We start from the raw sequence: 21905 nt of genomic DNA, 5'->3' as shown, positions 1-21905 counted from the left end.
TGCTATTAAAGACCCTAAGTGGGAATCCCGGGTTAGTGGTGAATGTTATAAAAAGTGTAGCCGCAGTAAGCTAGGAGATAAGTGGTAAACACCATTAAATTAAACTGGTGATATCACTGAGACATCTTTGGGTTGCCAACATTGGCTAACATTAGACACCAATAATAAACAACAAAAACAGACGAAATGCTGAAGGTTGTCAGTGAAGTGTTTTTATTGCTTTGTACCACTTATTATTTTACAGGGAAAGAACAGATGATAACAGGTTAACTGTTAATTACAAAATAAATTACAAAAGTTCTTTTTTTTTTAAGTAAAAGAGCTTGAAAAGCCTGATTCTGTACAAATTATGCCTCTTGTACATTGTGCTGTGGTTGAATTTATTAACCATTGCTGTTGAAAAGGGGTTAGAGGTGATTAAATGTGCACCTTTGCTGTTTTTATAGTCCTTAATGTTTTTGACTTTGCTGGCAGATGAGCTGATAGTTAAAGGAATTGTCTCTACAAACTGCATACTAAATAAACCTGGTCCATTCCTGCTTACATCGATATGATAAAAGATGTCCTGAATTTTGTAGGAGACCCCAGGAGGGCTTGAATGGCCGGAGATAGGCCCTTGTATCTCTTACAACCAGCAGGTCAGAGCAATAGAACAACATTGTCTTATTCACTGTTGTTCTATACAAACAAGTTGTGATAAGACTTTATTTTTCATGTTTAAATGAAAGATAATGTTTCTTAAAATAAAAACAGGATTATACATTAAATTATGGTTGAACAGATATTTTTAAACCAATCAATAATATATTTATGTATGAGGTGATTTGGCACTGTTGTAACGTATTAATACTGAGATCATTTTGTAATATTTTCCAACTCCTTAGTCAGCACATGGACATGATACTGGAAACTCACTTTAAATAAAGTGCTAAAGATAAAAGCACAGACAATAAGAAAATAAGGAAAAACATTCTGTGTTTTCTGTAATTATCTTCTCCATTCTGACTGCAACCACTCAATCCCTTGTTGCATAGAAGAGTCCCCATCTTTGGTCTCCACTGTTGGTGCGTCCCAGTTTTTCTCTCCATCCATTTACTATTGCAAGATAGTCGTCTTCAGAGAACTCCTGCAGGGCACAACGGCAGTTATGTTTAACAATGTAAGCTGTATTAGTATGTTATAAAACATACAGTGTAACCTTTTTTTAAAAACTCTTTGTTTGTATGTGTATTTGTGGGGGTGTGGCTTCCTACTTCAATAAATTCATCCTTAATTGCCTCGGCTCTCTGCAGCTCTGTCTTTATCACCTGGATAAACTGGGCTGTCCGGTCGTCTGCCAGAACATTACAGAAACCAGCTTCCCCAATGAACTACAGGAGAGGAGAGAAAGAAGATGAAGTAGGAAAAGCACCACCTGCTGGTGCACTGTAGTAAAACATGAGCAACACATTTACAAAGCAGAAAGTTACACCACATTCACCTTTGAGCTTTCTATTCCCTGTCTGAGGCATGTGTTGTTAATAGAGTTATGTAAGTAAGTACAGTTATCAGTCATTTGTTGGGCCAAGCGTTGTGCATAACACACATTTGGCTCTATCTATTATGGAATCTTAATCCTTTGTAAATTATGCTTTTTGTGTTTCTGGCATAAGGACAATTTAAAAGCCTGAAGTGCGATCAGCTAGCATAACATATGACGTCTATAGCTATATGACGTCACCCATTTACTTAAAGGGGAGCTACCCAATCAAAATTAACTCTTTTTGGGCTAAATGTTTTTCTCCTTTACAATTTAGGCATGAATTACATGTTATGCAATGACCGAAAATGTACTCATTTGGAATTTAGAATTAAAGCTTAAATTAACTTCAATTATCAAATTATAGCTCTTACAACAAGATCAATGTGGGGATTTTGAATTGAAAACAAATTACTCATTGGTGGATGTAAAAGTGTCCCTCTTGATCTATTTTGCAGAACATTATCTTTGAATCACTCTAGGAAAAAATTCTGGATATAATAGCTTGTAAGGTTGTGCGAAAATTATATCACAATATCTCAGAAAATTTGCAATAACGATATATATATCACCATCAGAGAAAATTGCTAACACACACACAATGCTGCTGTTATGAGCTGACATCAAACTTGGAGAGGAGAGAATGCAAGTTGACCCGATGACTGAGTCACAATGCCTTTTTCACTGCAGACATTAACTTCAGCTTTGACACAGGGAGGAGGAGGCAGATCTCCTTGATCAGAGAGTGTGTGTCTGTTTGGCTCTGTTCTGGAGCGTATTCTTTCTTCTAGTCATTAAATCAATAATATGGGATAATAACCTTTTATATCACATGAAAATGTATACCCGTATTATTGTGGACGGTATGAAGTGGCGCAGCCCTAGTGGCTTGGTGGATTTATTGTTGTAGAAAAAAAAAGAAAAACATACAATTTTGGATTAAAAGATTTAACTTTGGGTCTCTGAATATAAAAAGGATGTAATCAGTGAGTATATCCAGGTAATTTAGTGTTATGTGCACCAACACAAACTGCTGTGAACCAGAGACCTAGCAATGGTTTGGGTGCTAATCTTCTTGTTCCATATTGATAAAGTTGACCAAAGGGTCATACTCCCCAAAGGGCAGAGAAGCCTCCAGCAAACTATTGCACAAGTTGTCTCTACTGTATGTTTACCTTGCCATACTGTGAGGGTGTATAGAGGACGTAGCCTCTCTGTTTGACGTAGGCTTCAAACACCGATGTCCAGGGCTTCTCCCCACAGCAGTAGTCACTGATAAGTAACTTACCACCTGGCTTCAGCCATGACTGGACACAAAAAACAAGAAGAATGTAAAAATGTTAAGATATCAATAAAATGAAAGATGCATTAATACTAATGCTGAAGTATGAGAAACAGCTCACATGAAAGTTCTTAAAGAGGGCCAGTTTGTCATCTATGTGCAGGATGGTGTCTCTGCTGTAGATCACATCAAAAGAGCCTTCTGGAAACATCCTCTTGGTGGCATCAGCCACCTCAAACTGGACCTGACACAGAGAGCATACTATCATAGATTTTTTTTAATTAAACAAACTTTTAAGAACACCATCATTTGTGGTGTTTAAAAACAGGATCAGGAAAAACTTGGATGTGAGACATACTGATGGCAGTTTTTCTGTGATTGCCCGCTCCATGGCGATGTTCACCATGTTGTCAGAGAGGTCCAGGCCAAGCACCTCCACTCCAAAGGTCTAAGATAATCACAATCAATGTCATTTTGATGGTCCTTTCAAATGCTTTTTTATCTATCATCATCATTGGTATATTTATAACTTTGCAAGATTTCTTTGCTCTTACCTTTGCCATGTAGAAGTCGCCTCCGCCAATGCCACAGCCAACATCTAGAACCTTCTGCCCTGGCTTGAGGTTCAACATGTCCACAAACTCCTGTTAAGAAAAAAACCCCCAAAATGTCTTTTCTCAAGTCAAACAAAGCCGAAGAGACTCATTCATTCAAGCACCGTTTCGGATACTTCCATCCAGCGTCGTCCCTACCTTGGTCGTGCTGGGTCCACCTGTGCTAACATAACCAGCTCCGAACATCTTCTCATAGCGAAGAATCCCCGTGTTGGTGTACTGCTGGTTGTCCAGGAACTGCTGGAAGGTGCTGAATCCGTTCTGCATGTTGGAGGAGCGAGGAACTTTCTCCAGCAGCCAGCAGATCTGATTTGGATTGTTTTTCATCTGGAGATCAAAGATGACAGAGACATGACAGAGACGATGGAGATGAGCCAGAGAGGGTTAACTGCACATCATTAAACAGGTTGCAGTTTAATTCATCATTTCAGAGGGTTAAATGGTTCTACCTCAATATATGCTTGAACTTTCTTTTTCAACACAATGTCGTATCCAAACTTTTGGTCCCCCTCTGTGTCCTCCACTTGAAGTGATGATACCAAGTAGCTGTATTGAGCTTCAGTGCGGTAGCAGGTGGGGTTGAAGTCCCTCTTGGAGTCACCTTTGTAGTAAGATACAAGTTAATGTGAATTCTTCCTCGTCACTTTTGTTAAAGCGATGAATTTTTCCATCATCTATTCCAATGTTGGTAATCTGTTTCTTTACTTGTTTTATTGTACCTGATCGATGATTGCACGACTCTCTAAAGAAAAGAAAACCCCCAGGACGCAGCCAGCTCAGCGACTGCTCTATGAAGGTCTTCAGTTCCTCGTCACTCAGGTACATCAGTAGCCAGTTAGAAAAGATGAAGTCAAAACTGAAAAAAGCAACACAGGCTTTTTAATGTGAAAGCTGTTGAATGACTGGGCTGAATATTGGTCCAACAAAAACCTCTCAGTATATTTCTCGCCTGACCAAAGAATAGGAATGTCTGTGCAGCCTTCAATAGAGATCTGTAGATTAGTTAGTGAGTTTGTTGTTGCATTGAGTACACGATCTTGTCACACACCTGTTTTTGGGGACATCCATCTTTGTGACGTCAGCTTGGAGAAAGGTAGCATTGCTGTGGTGACCGTTGTCCTGCTTGTTCCTCTCCACAAAGCTGTCCATGAAGTCAACAGCTGTCACATGAGCGGCCTTGGTCAGCAGGTGGCTGGTGTAGCGACTGTGGACACATGTCAGTATAAGTTTTTAGAAAATTTGAAAATGACCACTCCTAGTAGGGATTGTGTAAAAAAAAAAACACACACAAGTGCTTTCTGATACTTGGATTCTAAAGGAGAAATAAGGGCCTGTTGTAGAGGTATGAAAAGTCATGTCTTATCCAAAGTGAAAACTCATTAACTTTGTTCAGATGCATAACAGATGGCTGCTATATCTGAACTTCACCTAAATTCATCTCTTTGTAACAGAAGAACTAACTCTTGTTAAACCATAATGGCATGTCTTCAGTTGCAGTCCCCTCAAATTTAATAGAAACTTACAAATACTTCCACACACATCTGCAGCGATATCGAGTCTAAATGCAGATGAGTCCTCACCCGATGCCAGCTCCCAGTTCCAGCACTCTGGATCCTTCCAGGCAGGGCAGCATGGAGAGGATCTCAGGAAGCTCATGATGGGTCAGCTCCTGAGCCCGAGAGTCCAGCATCATCTCCTCCACTGTAGCACCCTTTGAGTGCTCCTGCCAAAATTCTGTCATGTTGCTACGAGCTGTGAAATGACACCAATATTATCATTAATACAAGATTATTAGAAAAGTTGGTTGATCACTAAGAAGATTAATTGTTTGTAACTTTCTGTAATTAACTTTATATTCCGGGTTGTTACACGTTAGATGCTTAGCTTAGCCTGAAAAGAACAACTGAGACAGATGAAGATGAAATGTATGGCCTGCTACACTTGGAAACCAGACTCAAGTCGGATAAAGCTCCCTTTTTCTTTAGCACAAAGTAATCATGAATATTAATACAATTAAGTATATATAATTGTATTATATTTAGAAACAGATTCCATTAAAAAAAAGGATCTGCCAAAATAGCTTTTTATCTAGATATGAAGCAAAGTTTGAAGACCCTTGCTTGTCAGTCATCCATCATAGTATTTCAGGATAGAAACAGATATTTATTTGGTGAAATTTTCAAAACAAATGTGTATCCAGGCAAGGTTTTAATTTGTTAATTTTGTTTCATCAAAACTGTCAACTTTGCTGCTTTCATTCAATTAAAAGATGACACTCCAGACAATGTGTTTGTTAATGCCTGACTTATGAGCTAAAATGTGTTCAAACATAAAACCACATACACAAACAGGTCTGTCACACAGATTAACCATTGGACTGAACACAGTACAGCGGAAATCTTATAACAACACTCTGTGGTACATTCACAGTGCCTGTGTAGATTCAACAAAAATTCAGTAGTTCATGTTACACTTATACTACATCACAATGTCTGTCATTTTGCAGACTTTTGACAATGAAGCCTGCAGTATTTTCCACTTAAGTGACACAGCAGGTTTTACTTGCTTTGCCAGAAGGCAGAATTTAAGCACAAGGTGCTTAAAAGCAAAACTGCACCTTTTTAGAATTGAAAACAACAGCCTGAAACCTTGATGACAGATGCTCTAAGTATTTCATCATTTAACAACTTTCTAGAAACTGAGAAAATCCATCAGTGTTTAAAGTGCAACAGTCAATAATGCAACAAGCTTCAGTACATGATGTTCTGTTTGTAATACAAAGTAATTTATACTGATTATGCTGATAATTTTTCAAACTGCAGCAAACAAAAGGGAAACATTTCACTAAAGACAAACTTTTGACCCATTGAAACTTTTTCTGTTACAAAGCATGCACTGACATCCAACAAACCATGCCTAGCTAAGCTCCCATCAGCGCAGCACATGAGGCTCTACACTACAATACAGAAACAAATGTCAACTCAAGTAAAGTAAAAACCCTCAAAGTCCATCCATTACCTGCTACACACAGAGCACCGGGATGCCTGCAGATACCAGCGCACAAAGCTACAGGAATCATTTGACCGTTGACAGCTCAGTCAAATCTCTGACACATTCCAGTACAGCTTTCACAGCAGGATTACCTCCACTGGCTGAGTGAACACTTTGAACAAAACAATATGAGGCAGCTCTGACTAAGTCCACAATGCGCCACGCTTCAACACATGTTTCAAGATATGTACACAAAAGCAGCTCCCCACAGCAAATAAGCTGTTCTCTGGTCCTACCTTTCTCCATGGTGGTCTTTGGTTAATTTAAACTACTGCACACTTATTCTAAAACGTGCAACTACTTTGGCAATTAACGTCTTAATTATAAGAACGGGAGTGCAATTATCCCCTGAGGCAGAATGACGGATTCCCCCGGCGTGGGGGCTCTTTAAATATCACAGTGTTTGGAGTAGATGGTCGCCAGGTATCAAACGGGCCATTGGGATGCGTCCAATAAGATCAAAGGGAAAGAGAGGGGAGTGATTACGAGCGTATGGGCATAAGGACCTGTGCGCTATCAGAGGACTGTTTACAACGTGGATTCCCCTGGCAGCGTGGATGCACACCACACACCAATAAAAGTATTTTGTGCAAGAGTTCCCAGACGCAGACAAGTTAAAGTCAGTGAAGCAAACTCACTTTTTTTTGCTTTATGTTGATGTGTGCGGTGAATTTTCCAGCGAGGCTCTCTGCTCAGCTCCCCTGAGTTGTGCTGACGAGCAGGAAATGTCATGTGGCATGCGCAACATTGCGCAACATTGCGTCACGGTGTAGCTGAAACCTGCGCTTTGTTAAGGTGGGGAGTTGTAGCTGCGCTTGTCGACAATGCCATGGGCTCTCTGAATAAATATGATCATGCACTACTGCTCATTTTGTTAACATTTCTGAACTGGATTTAAAACTACAAGAGGCCAAACGCACTAGGAATGGTTATGTTTGTGATAAGCCAATGAAAATGATCTATGTGCAAGAAACACATTTTTCCTAATTGATGAAAAACAATACTTCTATGATCTTAAATTAGGCGAAAAATCTTCAAGGGCTACCCGTGCCCCTCGCAGTTATTCAGAGTTATAAGTAATTCAGATAACCCAACAATGTGTGACCCTATGTGAAACTTTCATTGATGTTTACAGATGTCATTATTTCCTGTGCAAGCGTGGGAGTGGCCCCACAGGTGAACAAAAACAGATGCTGAAAAAAATTAGGGCGACAGAGCAGTTCAGTGACAGTTACATCCCCCCATGCTAAAAAGATTGCCTTTAGGCTGCTAGGCTGTGAAGAATAAACAGTAAATAACTTCCATTATGCCTTTAGGCTTGCTGTTCAAAATATAAACTAAAAAATATAAATTAAAGAAATCATAAAACTATCAATTCTAATGAAGGGCATTTTATTAGTCATTAAAAAGGGTCACTTACCAGAAAGTAATTCATCTGCAACTGTATGAAAAGAAAATGAACAACCTGTCAACCCCAGAGTTGTTCTTGTTAATGGCTACTGACTGATCTATAAAACATCAGTAGTATTTCTTAACAAATAATAAATTAAATAAATTCTCATTAGTGTGTCTAATTAAAAATGAGTTTTCAGATATATTTCATTGCATGTGAGGAGGTCCTCAAGTTTAAAAAAAAGGGGAGATGAATCATTAATGGACAAAGATAGAGACTAAGAGCAGTTGTCATCAGGACTCCTTCTGCCTATAATTCTTTCCTCTGGTTATTACAGTGTCAGTAAGCTTTTACTATTCTTTATTGTGACTGTGCTTAGGCTTGGCTGAGAGTCTTGCTCTTTTCCTGCCTAGTTTTGCTGAGAAAACACTGAGATGGGCCAAAAAAAACTGAAATGGTTGCATAAACAGGAGGGCTTTGGCCAAAATCCAAGCAAACTTTTGTGACGTTTCACTGAAGTGGGCCAACCAAAATAGGTGTGAGCTATGATGCAAGATTGTACTTTTTCACTTTTGTACAGACCAAATGACCTGAAAACACTAATGTGAAAGTGACCTATGATTGGTCACAGGTATCGGGTTGGTTATTTGGACCAATTGGCATGCTATTGAAAAACATTTATTTGTCATAATAACTTTTTTTTGTTACAGCCAATCTTTTTACTTGTTGTTCAGGGGTATATAGTGTTTGATCAGTGTGTGAGTGTGATCTTTCAAATAGGCAGTGCATGTTCATGAGACAATATTGTTTCACAATCAACCAGCCTGACAGGAGTTTGTTAAATAGTAACAATAAGTTAGATACAGATTTGTGTATTTTTACATATTTCAAGCTTTCATCATGAAAGCCTTGAAGAAGACAGGTGGTGTAAACACTTATTTATGCTTTATGTTTGAAAGGGTCAAGCTGACACAAGACTTTAACCCAGGGGCCATTGTTTGTGTTCTTTGTGAAATACATGGACTTACTGTTTGCTAACCGTACCATATTCTCGCCTGAGGGCAAAGTGCTCTCATTTTCTGTAAGTTCTGTATGCTATTTTTGACATATTGCAAGCCACAACCTTAAAACATGAAACAAAGGAAACATGTCCATGAACAAATCATTCATGTATTTAATTTGGGACTACAGTCCTTTTATTGGGCTCAGAAACCTACAACAACCATATAAACATCTTGTGGTAATAAACAAATAAAAGCATGACATCTGAGAAGAAAAAAATGCTCACAGTAAATTGGCAAGCTGCTTATAAAATGATAATTGCTATTTTAATAATTGATAATGAAAATTGATGAGTTATATTAAACTGATAAGACATTAGATTGTAATTTTGCTGGAACTGTGTTTAAATGTCATGCAATTTGTTTGGGTATTACTAAGAGCCTATAATAATTTTGCCATATTGTACTGTATCATATTGAATTGGATTGTATCATATTGCATTGAACCATTCTGTCATTTAGTATGTACTGTATTGCATTGTAACACGTTATGTTGTAATGTATTGTAACGTACAGTATTGTATTATATTGATCTGAATCATATATTGTATTGTATCCTATTGCACCGTATCATGTTGTATTGTATTGCATTGTATTGTATTGTATTGTAATATATCATATTGTACCGAGTCATTTCATATTGTATTGTATCATATTTTATCATATCATTTGTACCATATTGTATGGTATCATAAATACCTTTTTGTTTGGCTGTAATGTAACTGACCTAAAATGTTATTGGGGGAAATCCCTTCTTTCTACAGATTCTCCAGAATAAAAGTTGCAGATATCAGGACCAAAGGAAACCAAAGAAAATGTAATACTTGTTGACTTTTGAGTTGGTCTTAATTATTCTAAACAAATGGGGATACAACAACTTGATCATGCTCTTGAATAGAAAAAAAAACAGTGTCTTTGTTAAAGTTAAAAATATACATAAAGGGACCAGATCTTTTTTCTCTTATAATTTGTGGATATTTGTGTGCATGAGTGAGATATTGTATGAATTTGACTTTTTGCACAGTTTCAACACAACCACATCCAAAGGTCAGTTTAACCAGACTAAGCCAGATGAGGTCAGCTGTGTCATTTTTTTATAGCTTTTCAGTCCAGATAGTGGCTGGAAAAGTCCCTTTTCATGGTCATAAATAATCAAAGTGTGTTACGGTGAGTGCTGGTGAATATGTTGACAAAGAGCAGTATCTGTACTCACTGTCCATTTGACTTTGTGTCCAGTTGGCACTTCTTCAGCTGTTGGAGCTTTATTATTCTTTTGCAGTAGTTAATCAGTTTAAAGACTTCAAATACTAAGTATAATGCATTAACTGAGAGTTAATTATTGATCTTTTTAGCATTAGAAAAATCTGAGCACATAATTAATCTGGACTTTACTCCATAATGGACAAAAAGTAGTCAAATCACTCAGACATTTAAACACTGACAACTCCATGACAACTGGAAAACATCAGCTGAAGTAATATCAAAAGGAACCTGTGATTTGACAATCTCAAATCTTGTTTGAGAAAGTTTTTGGTACTTAATTTAACAAGGAAATAATTTGGAAGTTAATTTTACCAATTCAGGATCTCCCACAGCAGTGTGAACCTGCGAATGATTATCCACATTTAAGATTTGAAAGTGTGTGCTGTAGTGAAAGACAAATTGCCAAAACCTAATTATGTCTAAACTTGTGATCATTGGTTGTCTTATATTCATGACAGATCCTCCAGAGACGACATCCAGATCTCAAAGTGGAGGTGGAAATGTAGCTTTAAAAGCCACTGTAGGCCTCTCTGTGGGATCTAGACTAGAGTCTATGACACAAGAGGGAGGACTTTGATCAGAGCCAAGATAACCCTAATCCTACTCATTATAACTGGTTATCGTACAACAGCTAAATATAAATAAATCTCTATGTACTCTAATAACCATAAAATGGAAGGAATATATATCAGCTTATTCTTATGGACAAAACAGAATGTCCACTAATTTTGGACTCTGAATTATTTAAAATGTGAACTTTCCACTTTTGCTCATCTGTGGCACCTTAAAAGGTAGATTGGAAATTTGGGAGGCCTTTCCTGAAGAATAAGACTCAGAAATCACTGGTTTGAAATGACTTGTGTTCCTTTACAAATGTTGGATTTTTAACATGCCAAACCAACAAAAAAATATCAGAAATACTTTATAAAGTATTTTTACTCAGTGCAGCACAGTGAGTTTCAGAATCAGCACACTGCAATAATGAAACATTTAAAATGTCAACACTTCTTTGATGTGTTTCTGTATGATTTACCTCGGTTGAAATCATGCAGTGCTGTGATACCAGCTATTACTTAAATGTCTCTTAGTTTTTACACTTTGAGCCACCATTCATGATTAAATGCATTACTAATTTATTCATTTTTCAAAAGAGTTTCTGAACAAAAAAAACTTCTGTACTGAATTAGAAGTTGGTTTTAATTTGGTCAGTCACACCAAACTCAATTCTGATTATAATTGAATGTATAAATTAAGTCTCCGAGTTCCACCCTGAGACACTAAATTAGACTTTTTAGGGACAAAATGTGAAATAAACTGTGAGTGGATAGCTGATCAGTGCCTCCTGAGAAGTTAAGTGTATTTTATGCTCATGAATAATTTTTAGATGGGACAGGTTTAGCAGTCTTAGTGACAGGGAGGAAGAAATCTTATTGAAAGGCACAGTTGAGATGAAACTCTTCACTACAAACATTAACAACAAAAATATATAGTTGAACTCTTGTCCACTAGATGTCAGAAAAGGCCCACACTAAAAATCTCTCCTGAGAAATGTACAGCAGCTGCAATAGTGGTTGATTGTAAAAGGGTATGTGAAGTTCATGTATTATAAGAGCTCAGGCTCAGAAAAGTGAATCTGTAATTGGAAGAACAATCGTAGAAGCAGCTTTAGAATTCTTCTGCTTCATTTTCACAACAAAAGAGAGACAGAGCTGATTCTGAATATCTAAAGTTTGGCACACAGAGAAGTGGGATGCTCGTTATGTCACAGTGTTCAAATTAGCAGAAAACAAGCATCATCAAAGCTTACATAACACTCAAGCAACTGTGTGTGTGCAAAACTTTGTTCTCAGTTTCAGCGTACATGGAAAAAGAAGTGCAGCGGACTTCTCATTGACCTTTACTATGGAAGTGAGCTTTAAATGTTCACCTTCAGCTCTGCCTGGAGATCATTTCTTAATTTTCTCAGTCAAAAATGGAATAAAGATGATGAAATGTGCTGCAAACAGTGTGTGTCTTAATAATTTTTACACAAGGTAACAGAAAATGATCAATGCCACACTCAAAAACACTAAATTACACATAAATGGTAAGTTACAAGACGTCTTTCATTCGAACAGGATTTACATTTCGTGCATGAAGAGAGGTGTAATGATAATAATAGTCTACTGTGATTACCACTTGTAAATATTCATGAAGCCTTTCATGTGCAGACGGTTTGTTTTGTTTTCGATCGCTACGCTCCAAAATTAGCAACTTCCCCTGAGACTTAAGAGGATCTCTGTCCACTTTACAAACAGAGGAAGAGCGGGAAAGTATTTTACTGCTGAAGTGCTGGGACTGTTTTATAGCCAGTGTGGAAAAAAAGGCAAAAATGTATGTGCCACTATGATGTGGATAATACACTAAGATGTATGAGGAGTGCTTGGTCCCAGAGAGAAAATAAACTAATTGCACTTCACTTGAACTTGGGTACAGATAAACCATCACTAGAGGAAAAACATCTTAGTGCATGAAAGATTCATCAGAAATCCCACAAACCACATCTCAGATCTTCCAGGTTTTCGAGGGAAATGGAAGAACCATCAGCGGGAAGTGACCATGACGTCTGTAAAATGTATTTATTTATTGATTTACTGCTCGGGAGGAATTCTGAATGATAGAATATATAGATATAGCACTGCTCTTATTTTTTCACCTTATTTATTCAGTGCTGTCCAGCCTTTCTTCATCCGTTCACCCATCCATACTCCACACTTTCTATATGGATCCCACTCAAGTCTCCTGTGATTTACTGTCTAATCTCTGTGTGTACGCTCTTTGCAGTCCATCCTCCTCTAAACCCTTGTTTCTCTCACCTGTCAAAGAAAAATGGAGACATAAAAAAAGTCAATAGCTTCTTCCAGGAGAATGCCTCTCAGTGGGAATCTGTATTGTCTCATTAAAGTTTAAGTCAACACATAGGCCAAGTTATTTTTTGAGAGCAAAAGTTGAGGGTGAAGAGACAGACTGCTTTTGACAAGACCCAATCACTTAAATTTGACATTTCAGTGCTTAAGACCATCATCATTACTTTAAACAAACACTAGCGGTACAGTAAACATTGCCTGCAGAAAAAAAAGTGTGAAGACAACAGCATTTCCACAAAGCAGCTATACAGACCAGGGTTATTTATTATGAAGGCTGATATGTAAACAAATGGGAGAGCACAAATGATGCACAGTGTATAATACATTGGCAAAATCATCTGTAACAAAATAAATAAAAAAATAGATCAAATATTTTAGAAATCTGGGGGTGAAATAACATGTTGGAATTGTTATTTATGACAAAACCGGTTGCCTTGATAAGCATGGGGACATCTAGAGAAGTCACAATGGTCGTATTGATCATGCAGTGTAATTTTTTTGGTACCACTTCACATGAAGTTACAAATGTTGTACTTCATTGATGATTAAGTGAGGCATGTATTATGTAGGATGTATCATTAATTCCATTAACTAATGGTGACATCACTCAGACTTCATTCAATGAGTTTGCCTTTAATAGATCATCAGTGAAAGGACATTTACCCAGTTACTTCATACATTAGTTGGTATGAACCACATTAGCTGGACAAATATCATTATTATCTCTCACCCTGATAAAACATTTTTTTTTTTGCCTTTTGGCCTTTATTTGACAGGACAGCTAAAGAGAGACAGGAAATATGTGGAGTAGAGAGTGGGGAAAGACATGCAGGAAATGGTTGACTGGCCGGGAATCGAACCAACAACCTCTGCAAGGAGGACTGAGGCCTCTGAATGTAGGGTGCTTAGACCGCTAGGCCACCAGCAGCCCAATGATAATATTAAGCAAAGTTGTGTCATACTTTTGAAAACAGCATAATGGGATTTACATTAAAGATAAAAGTAGATAAGCATCACAGTATATAGAAAAAAATGAATACGCAGCACAAAATGTTAAACAACACTCACTGAAAATAATGACACAGTTATGATTATTACACCTATATTAATATTATTGCATACAACTTTATATCTAATCAGAGAGGCTGAGCGAATGAATAGTCATACGATAAACTCGTATAACTAACCAATTCATGAGTTCAGATGTAACGAAGCATGGCCTGGATTTTAGTAAAAGTGCAGTTTTTTAGATACTCACCTTACTATCCCTTGAATGAAGATTTGACACCTTCTCTGGGGATAGTGAAAGTGTGAATTATGTAATTAAAAGACAAGAAATTTAAAGAGTCTCATTTAACTGGCTGACTCAGCTTGAATAAACTTTTGTTTAGCTTCAGCTGATCTGGAAAAACACTAAACAAAACGTATTATTCTACTTATTTGCAGTTTGATGATGTCTTAAATCTGAACTTATCAGTTAACATTCCTTTATGTCAGTGCAACACAGCTGCTGTGAGGGCACTTTAAAGGTCTCCCTACAAATTCTGATGTCTACAGAGAATTACATTGACAGAAGGCATGACTTCCTCCACTTGATTAACTGCCAGGAACATCTCACAGTAGGCCGGCATGCTTTGTAAGCATGATTTGATGCATGGAATAACTCCATTACCTGTTGTGGTAAATCCTCACCTGACTAATCTTTCGCCAGGGGACTTAAACCACCGACAGTTTGAGGCTGTTACTGGAACAGTATTGCAACAAGAGTGGAGGAGAGAACAGATAATAGGTAATACTTGTTCATTCTTTGACAACAACTTTCAAGGTCCCCTTTAAAAAAAAGTCAGGTGATATTTAAGATGCACCTGGGAGCTGCAAGCCATATAATTAAACAGTGGATTGACATGTAAAGGTTAAAGATACCCTCAAGAAAAGTTTTCATTCTTCATTTGAAATCCTCTTCTCCTTCCCTTGCAAGATAAATCCTAAAGTCATGGACATGCGAACAGTGTTCATCACTTACAGATTAACATAAAGTGAACATTGAGAAAGTAGAGTTTAATTCTGTGTATTATTCCTCTTATAACTCAGTATGCCGCCTCAGCTCCACCTCTTCATCTTTATCTATGCATTTATTCAAAGTTACATTGAGTCAGTGTTTCCAGTATGGCGCCCTCCATTGTTCTGAATTAAAACATCTCTCCAAAAACCAATGGAAAATGTCACTGAGACTCTGTTCATGTTCTATACAGTCTATGGCTGTTTTCAAAAACTGCCTACTATACTAGCAGTATAGTACAGTCATACTACATACAAAATTCAAACGCAGTATGTAGTAGGCAATACCTACTGCCTACTACATTAGTAGGTATGTAGCAGGCCGTTTTGAAAACAGCCTATGATCCAAATATTTTCCAAACATGGTCCCTTCTGGCTCAAATACTCCAAAGTAGCCAAAGCCAAAATGCAAGAGTCAACTGATAAACTGTACACCAGAAACCACTGGAGGCCATCATGGTGGCTACATCCACTTTACTTTACTCCCTAACTGTGCAAACAGCCCTTCATGATTCAACTCTGCAAGTTTGTTGCTCAGTAAAAGCAAGTAAATTATTTTTAAGTGTTGACAGACTTCAAAGACAAGAATAGTTACCTGATACAGCAGGGACAAAGTAAAATAACATAACCTCCCCTGTTTTTCATAGAATTGAATGAAGAATATAGTTGAAGCAGGTAAAGCAGTACCACTATAAGACAAACAGTTCCATTTTGTCAACAATATTTAATTACCTTTGTGGTTTGTGTTCGCTGTAATCTACAGAAGCTAATTTCATGATTCTTTTTGTGTTTCCTGTATCAAGATTAGGATTTTGTCATATAGTGATTGGGCAAAATAGAGTGATACCTAGAAGCTGTTCATGCAGGCAAATAGAGCTGCACTGATTTCACATTTGACAAGTGTCATTCACACAATCACCTGATAAATGTACCCTCCCACTTTGGCGGTCTATTAAAGCAGCAAGATGTCTGGTCACTCCCTCTTTTCTGTCATTGGCACCACTGCCCTGCACTAAACTTTCAGCTCCTACAACACCCCAGCATCCACTCACAGGCTCCCACACTAAGGTGTTTATGACACTATTTCATCTCTCCTCAAATTACTGCATGTAAAATAAATCTGCGAGGAGTGATGAGGTCAGAGCCCAGAGACCAAACACAATGTGTGCTGCAGTCTGCTGCAATTAATACCATCAATACAATGTGAGTTGACTTAACTTAAAATATTACAAGGAAAGCTTTGCGAGCTTTCTTGATGAAGCAGTATTTATATTTTATTGTATTTATCATGATTACTCCAGAGTTGACCTGAAATAAAATGCTGAATGCGGTAATTACACTTTGAATGTACTCTATTATCAGGTATAGAAGAAGTTTGACAATATTTGAATAACTCCACCATTAAAACATGCACATTAGGGGGCAGTATGCACCTCCATGTTGAAACTGTTTGAAGATGATGGTGATTTCAGCTTTACTACATGTGTTAACTATAACCTGTTGGTTATCAATGATTTATCTTGAGATCAATTTCAAATGTCCTTTTCTGAGTTGTTCCTCTTCCTCTTTCTTATATTCCTCCTCAGTTTTTGATGTTGTCACCACCATGGACTGTCATCATCACTAAGACAGTTCTGTGTAAAGTCTAGATGGAAAAAACAATATTCAAAATGTAATCAAAATAATACAGAGAAAGCACAGATTCAACAGAGAGGAGCCTGTTTTTCAGCTCCGGTGCTGTTCAGCACCCCTGAAGTCCTGTTTGAGGAGTCATTGCCAGAGAAGTGCTTAATAATCTGCTCTGTAACCACAGCTGAAGACTAATTAAAGTGCCCGACCTCTTGCGTGAAAAGGCCTCATTTTATCACAATTAAACAGAAAAAGACTTCAACGTTGACCCAATTATTAAGATTGTTTCTCCCCTCTCTCTTCCTCTATTCAGCAGGTAAGACATTTAAAAAATGGTATATTTGCCCTGAAGTGCCTGAAAGCAGCATGTGCCTGAAGCAGCAACATGTGAGCAAATTATAGAAGAGTGTTATTTAAACATGCCAGGAGGAATTCAGGCCACAGGTCCCCATAGTGTCCAACACCCCCTAATGGTGCATTTCTAGACTAAATCTAGCCCCCAGAGAGAGCTCCACAAGTTATACTCTGTAGCAGGGAATGATGATTCACATACATTTAAAGCTGTAGGTCGTAAAAGTCCCCAGAGGAAATAAGGATGACTTTTACCTGCAGGCTTTCAATGGGGCATGTTAAACTAAGCACAGGAGAAGGGAGGGGTCACAGGCTCACTGAATTCTTTCTTATTTTTTTTAAAGACTCTAATTATCCTTTCTGCATCTTTAACCCTGTCAGGCCTCACCTGCCCTAATACCGCACGCACACAGACACAGACACAGACACACACAGACACAGACACACACAGACACAGACACAGACACACACACAGACACACAGACACACACACACACAAAGTTAAAAGTAATAACCTGCGCCAGGATTCGTGGTCTCTCCGATGCAGGCCAGGGCCACCAGAGCAAAAGTAATTACACAATCTGTTTAGGTGTCATCAGCACATAATTTCTGTGGTCGCTCAAACATGAAGGAGACCTTGAGGTGTGTATTTATTTGTGTGTGAGTATTTATGTGCTTGTGTGTGTGTGTGTGTGTGTGTGTGTGTGTGTGTGTGTGTGTGTGTGTGTGTGTGTGTGTGTGTTTGTGTGTGTGTGTGTGTGTGTGTGTGTTTCAGATTCTCATGAAGTTTTTTTTAAGCTGTTGTCAAGGTGTGGAAATGTAATAAGTTATAAGAGAGGCTGTTCTAACTGTGATTGATTTCAGATGCCCTAGCAAACAATCAGAGTCAACAACAATCTGTTAGGAGAGAGAATGATTGTGGAAAGAATGAGAGATGACGATTCACTGTAGCCTTTCTTACTGACTGTAGAAGTCCTGATATAGAAGGAAAAAATGAAATACACATTGGCAGGGGAATGGAGGGTACCAAGCCAAGACCAAAAGAAATTAGAACAACCTATCTATTCATTCATCCCTCCATTTTTTCAGGGCATGGTAACGAGGGCAGCAGGCCAAGCCAGTCAGTTCAGACGTCTCTGTCTTCAGCGACATATTCCTGTACCTTCTGGGGGATCTGGATGTTTTCCCAGGCTGAGGGAGATACTGTGTGTAAACTCTCTAGTGTGTTATGAGTCTACCACAGGCAGCTAAATGGTGCCTTAACCTGTAAAAAAAGCATACCAGTGTGACTTATTTTAGATTCTTTGTCAATAAAGGTTTATTACTGAAAAGAGGAGAACTACATCTGAGGGAAAGAAAGGATTGTCTTGTGTACATGATGTGTTTTTGACGGCAGCTAATATAAGCTTCATCCCGGGGACAAGATATGAAGAAAGCACAAAAACTTGCTCTTTGGTTTCTAAACCTTTAAGGGGGGCTGTGTGTTGTCATCAGTAATTTAGCTGGAGTGAAATATACATGTAGGTATGTTTAATGTCTAATGGGCTGCGGCTGTGCTGCTAATTAGCAAGGCAGCCTGCAAACTGGCATAAACAGGGCACTTTTCCCTGATGAGTGTTTGTTTGGTCTCTCACTGAGTAAGTGACGGTGCAAAATAACATAATTATTGTAGCCGTTGGGCAGAAACCTTGTATCTCCAAAACCACTTCTTTCCAGGAAGTAAAAGAAAAACAGATTTTCACATAACTAAAAACTGTACAAGATACAACCAAAAGATTGTATTTTTCATTTTCATCTGTTAGAATTTTGAAAGCTTACTAACAACATAAAGGATGATAAATAGCATTGGTTAACAGAAAAAAATGACAATGATTAAATATGGAGATACAAGGTTCTCCCCGACGTTATGTAAAGGGAACTTAGGAAAGCAAATGTTTGTCGTTGAAAGTGTGTGAGTCTTTTTATAGCATAGCACGCTGCCCTCTAGCTGTTTTAAGTTATTACCCCGCTGTGTTAATACTTGATTCTGATTGGTCAAAAACCCAATGACAACCATGATTAACTCTCAACAGCAAAAGCGACGCAAAGTACAAACTCATCACTTGGGTCACTTAAAATCAATCTTTGTAAAGGAGTCCAGCTTGTTTTACTACTGCTTGTTGACCCTGAGGTTAGTCATAGGCAGTAGTGATAACAGCAGCAATTTTAAAAGTTGTAGCCTCGGTATAATGAACAGCGCTCAAAGCCGCTATAGGCCAACTGCGCTTTTTCAAAAGCTTCAAAAACTCTGTCTTTCTGTAACTCTGTCAGCAAATTCATTGAAACTTTAAACCAAAGCACTTCTGGACTGTGTACTGTAAATCCTGCTGATTGGCACAGATTTGGTGGTAGGGGTTACAGGCTTGTAAAATCAGACTGCAGACACAGTCAATGTTATACCTGATGGTAGCTTTTGTTTTGGGGTCAAACCATAGACTATATAAAATATGGACGTAGAATCCGTGACGTCACCCATCTGTTTCTGAAGCGCTGTTTTGAGGCCAATCGTCAGCGGTAGCCATATTGCTGCTGTCGAGCCAGTGTGACGTAAAGAGGCTGAGTTTGAGCCTCCTAGCCAACAGCTACAGTGTTCCCGCCTGTCAATCAAGTCAGCTGTGCCTCTCATTGGAGGACTCATAATCTCAATATCTTCGAAATTGTAGCAGTGAAATATGGTGAAAACCTCCTAACAGTAGCTTTAAATCTTTCTGCGTACAAATAATGAAGCACAGGTATTCTCTGGGGGTGGCAGTAGCTCAGCACATAGGGACTTGGCTTGGGAACAGAAGGGTCGCCGGTTCGAGTCCCAGTATGGACAAAGTTTGGCAAGTGGACTGGTGGCTGGAGAGGTACTGGTTCACTTGCCTGGGCACTGCAAGGCACCGAACCCCCAACTGCTCGGGGTGCACTGGTTGACGGCAGTATCTTCACTCTGACATCTCTCCCTAAGCATGTTCACTGCATGTGTGTGTGCATTTGTATGTATATACCAAAAAAAAAAAGTGTATGTGTAGCATGTGCAAAAATAGCATGAGTGAAAAAAATTGAATTTCCCTGCTGGGGATTAATAAAGTACCTTTCTACCTTTCTTTCTAACATGACAATTATTGTTGTCTCAGTTTAAGCCTCTCCATGAAATAATCTATTGTGTGAATTCATATCAAGAATGTCACTCTTCATATAAAAAAAAATCCTCACCAGTCTACAAGTACTACATTTACTTTAGCATGCACAAGCACAAACATAAAACGTTACAGAACTCAAAAATGTAGCAGTGACAGCCTGATTAATTTCCCCCTCTGGACCAGCAGTGGACCATAAGCAATCTCTTGTTTAATGTGAAAATCAATACTTAGAGAGAGTGTATGAAATATTCTGTGATTTATTAGACTGCATCTTTTTAATCACATTTTCTCCCACCAGGCTTATGAATTACTGGGTTTTATGATTGTATACATCTGCTTAAAAACTTGAGCTCAAATAAAAAGAAGCTGCTCATTTAGTGTTGTTCACCCCGATGCTCTCATTGATCCAAAACTTTAAGATTATTGCAAACAGAAAAGAGCAGACTGAAAACTGCTCTCGGTCTGACTCCCTTTCACGCTTTAACTGTGATTCTAATAGAAAGAGACTGCAGAGGGTGTGTGGGTATTTATAATGTAACGGAACATAAATGGATCATTGGGCCACAAATTAATTTGGGAGCGAAACAGAAACCACAAACATGTTGAAATAATGAATCAAAAGGACCTTCATGGCCAAACCTCAGGGCAGAAATAACTCATGCTTTGAGTTGAAGCATCTAAAACAAATGAAGAATGACAGTTTTGGCTGAAAAAAAACAAACATATTGCATCTTGCAAACTACTCAAGAGAAGGGATCTTACGGTGGCCGCAGACTGGGTCAGCGCTTCTTCCCTCTGCTTTCTTTATAAAAATGGATCATATAAAGGTTATGTAGAAATACCACAGAGATAGGGCATGAAGGTTTAACATTTAAAGCTGTTGCTGATTTTTGTCTTCTCCGCTTATACACCAGGAGGGAAAGCTTGTCTTCATTTCCTCCCACTGACACCTGCAGACTCAAGCCGGGGATAACAGTACACTGAATCAGACAGTTAAGCGCCAAAAAAGCACAGCTAGGAGCCTGCCTGACAGCATAAATCACAGCCCCCCACAAGTAATTATTTTCATTTTCCCATCAGCTCAGGGATCAGTACCCTTGAGGTGGCTCCCTGGCCTGCCAACCCTCCACCTCCAACATCCAGCATCCTTCCTGACCTGACAGTTCAAGCATCTAATCCCAGTGAAGGCCCCCCAAGGTTGGTGGAGATCAGTGTTTTCTTCATATCACAGAAATGAGACGGAGAGAGATGAGATGGAGGGGAGCAGAAGGGGAATAAAAGATGAAGATGAGAGAGAAAGAGAATCAAAACCATGTCAAACAAAAACAGAAAAGCACCTCTGGGATCAAATTTCTGTTGACACTAAGGTCAATAAGTCGGCTTAAGCAGGATTATAGCTCGAGCGTTGGGTGATCTTAGTGCAGTTTAGATAGTTTTGGAGAACAGCTACAAGGGAAACAGTTCATGAGTGTATGCCGGTGCACTTTTAGTGTCCATATTTGTTTTTATGGGACTTTGTGTACCAAAAGCATGTACTCTGTACTGTTTGGGCATTTGGGTGCAAAATCTACAAACCCAAAGAAAGAGGATGAAGAGATAAACCAAAATAAAGTC

At 38.4% G+C, this 21905-nt stretch overlaps 1 protein-coding gene across 8 annotated transcripts in view; it reads right to left on the bottom strand.

Annotated features, from left to right (window-relative positions):
• Positions 1-196: 196 nt before the first annotated feature.
• pmt (phosphoethanolamine methyltransferase) overlaps positions 197-21905 on the bottom strand; it is a 44100-nt gene continuing 22391 nt past the window's right edge. For 2 of the 8 annotated variants that reach the window (XM_034690712.1, XM_034690711.1), the window contains 13 exons: positions 12879-13038; positions 7887-7907; positions 4996-5167; positions 4464-4619; positions 4135-4271; positions 3865-4016; positions 3554-3742; positions 3356-3445; positions 3160-3249; positions 2923-3045; positions 2695-2826; positions 1254-1370; positions 197-1126 (listed from right to left, as the gene is read on the bottom strand). In XM_034690712.1, the coding sequence (XP_034546603.1) occupies positions 1016-1126; positions 1254-1370; positions 2695-2826; positions 2923-3045; positions 3160-3249; positions 3356-3445; positions 3554-3742; positions 3865-4016; positions 4135-4271; positions 4464-4619; positions 4996-5156 (1458 nt within the window). In that variant the 5' untranslated portion in view covers positions 5157-5167; positions 7887-7907; positions 12879-13038 and the 3' untranslated portion in view covers positions 197-1015. Of the gene's footprint in view, positions 1127-1253; positions 1371-2694; positions 2827-2922; positions 3046-3159; positions 3250-3355; positions 3446-3553; positions 3743-3864; positions 4017-4134; positions 4272-4463; positions 4620-4995; positions 5168-6702; positions 6830-7104; positions 7214-7886; positions 7908-10133; positions 10302-12878; positions 13039-21905 lie in introns of those variants that run through there. The other 6 variants (XM_034690707.1, XM_034690713.1, XM_034690709.1 and 3 more) reach the window with 6 other exon arrangements.

Source organism: Notolabrus celidotus, chromosome 8, assembly GCF_009762535.1.
Source record: "Notolabrus celidotus isolate fNotCel1 chromosome 8, fNotCel1.pri, whole genome shotgun sequence".
Classification (NCBI taxonomy): domain Eukaryota; kingdom Metazoa; phylum Chordata; class Actinopteri; order Labriformes; family Labridae; genus Notolabrus; species Notolabrus celidotus.
This window is presented reverse-complemented; position numbering and strand designations above follow the sequence as displayed.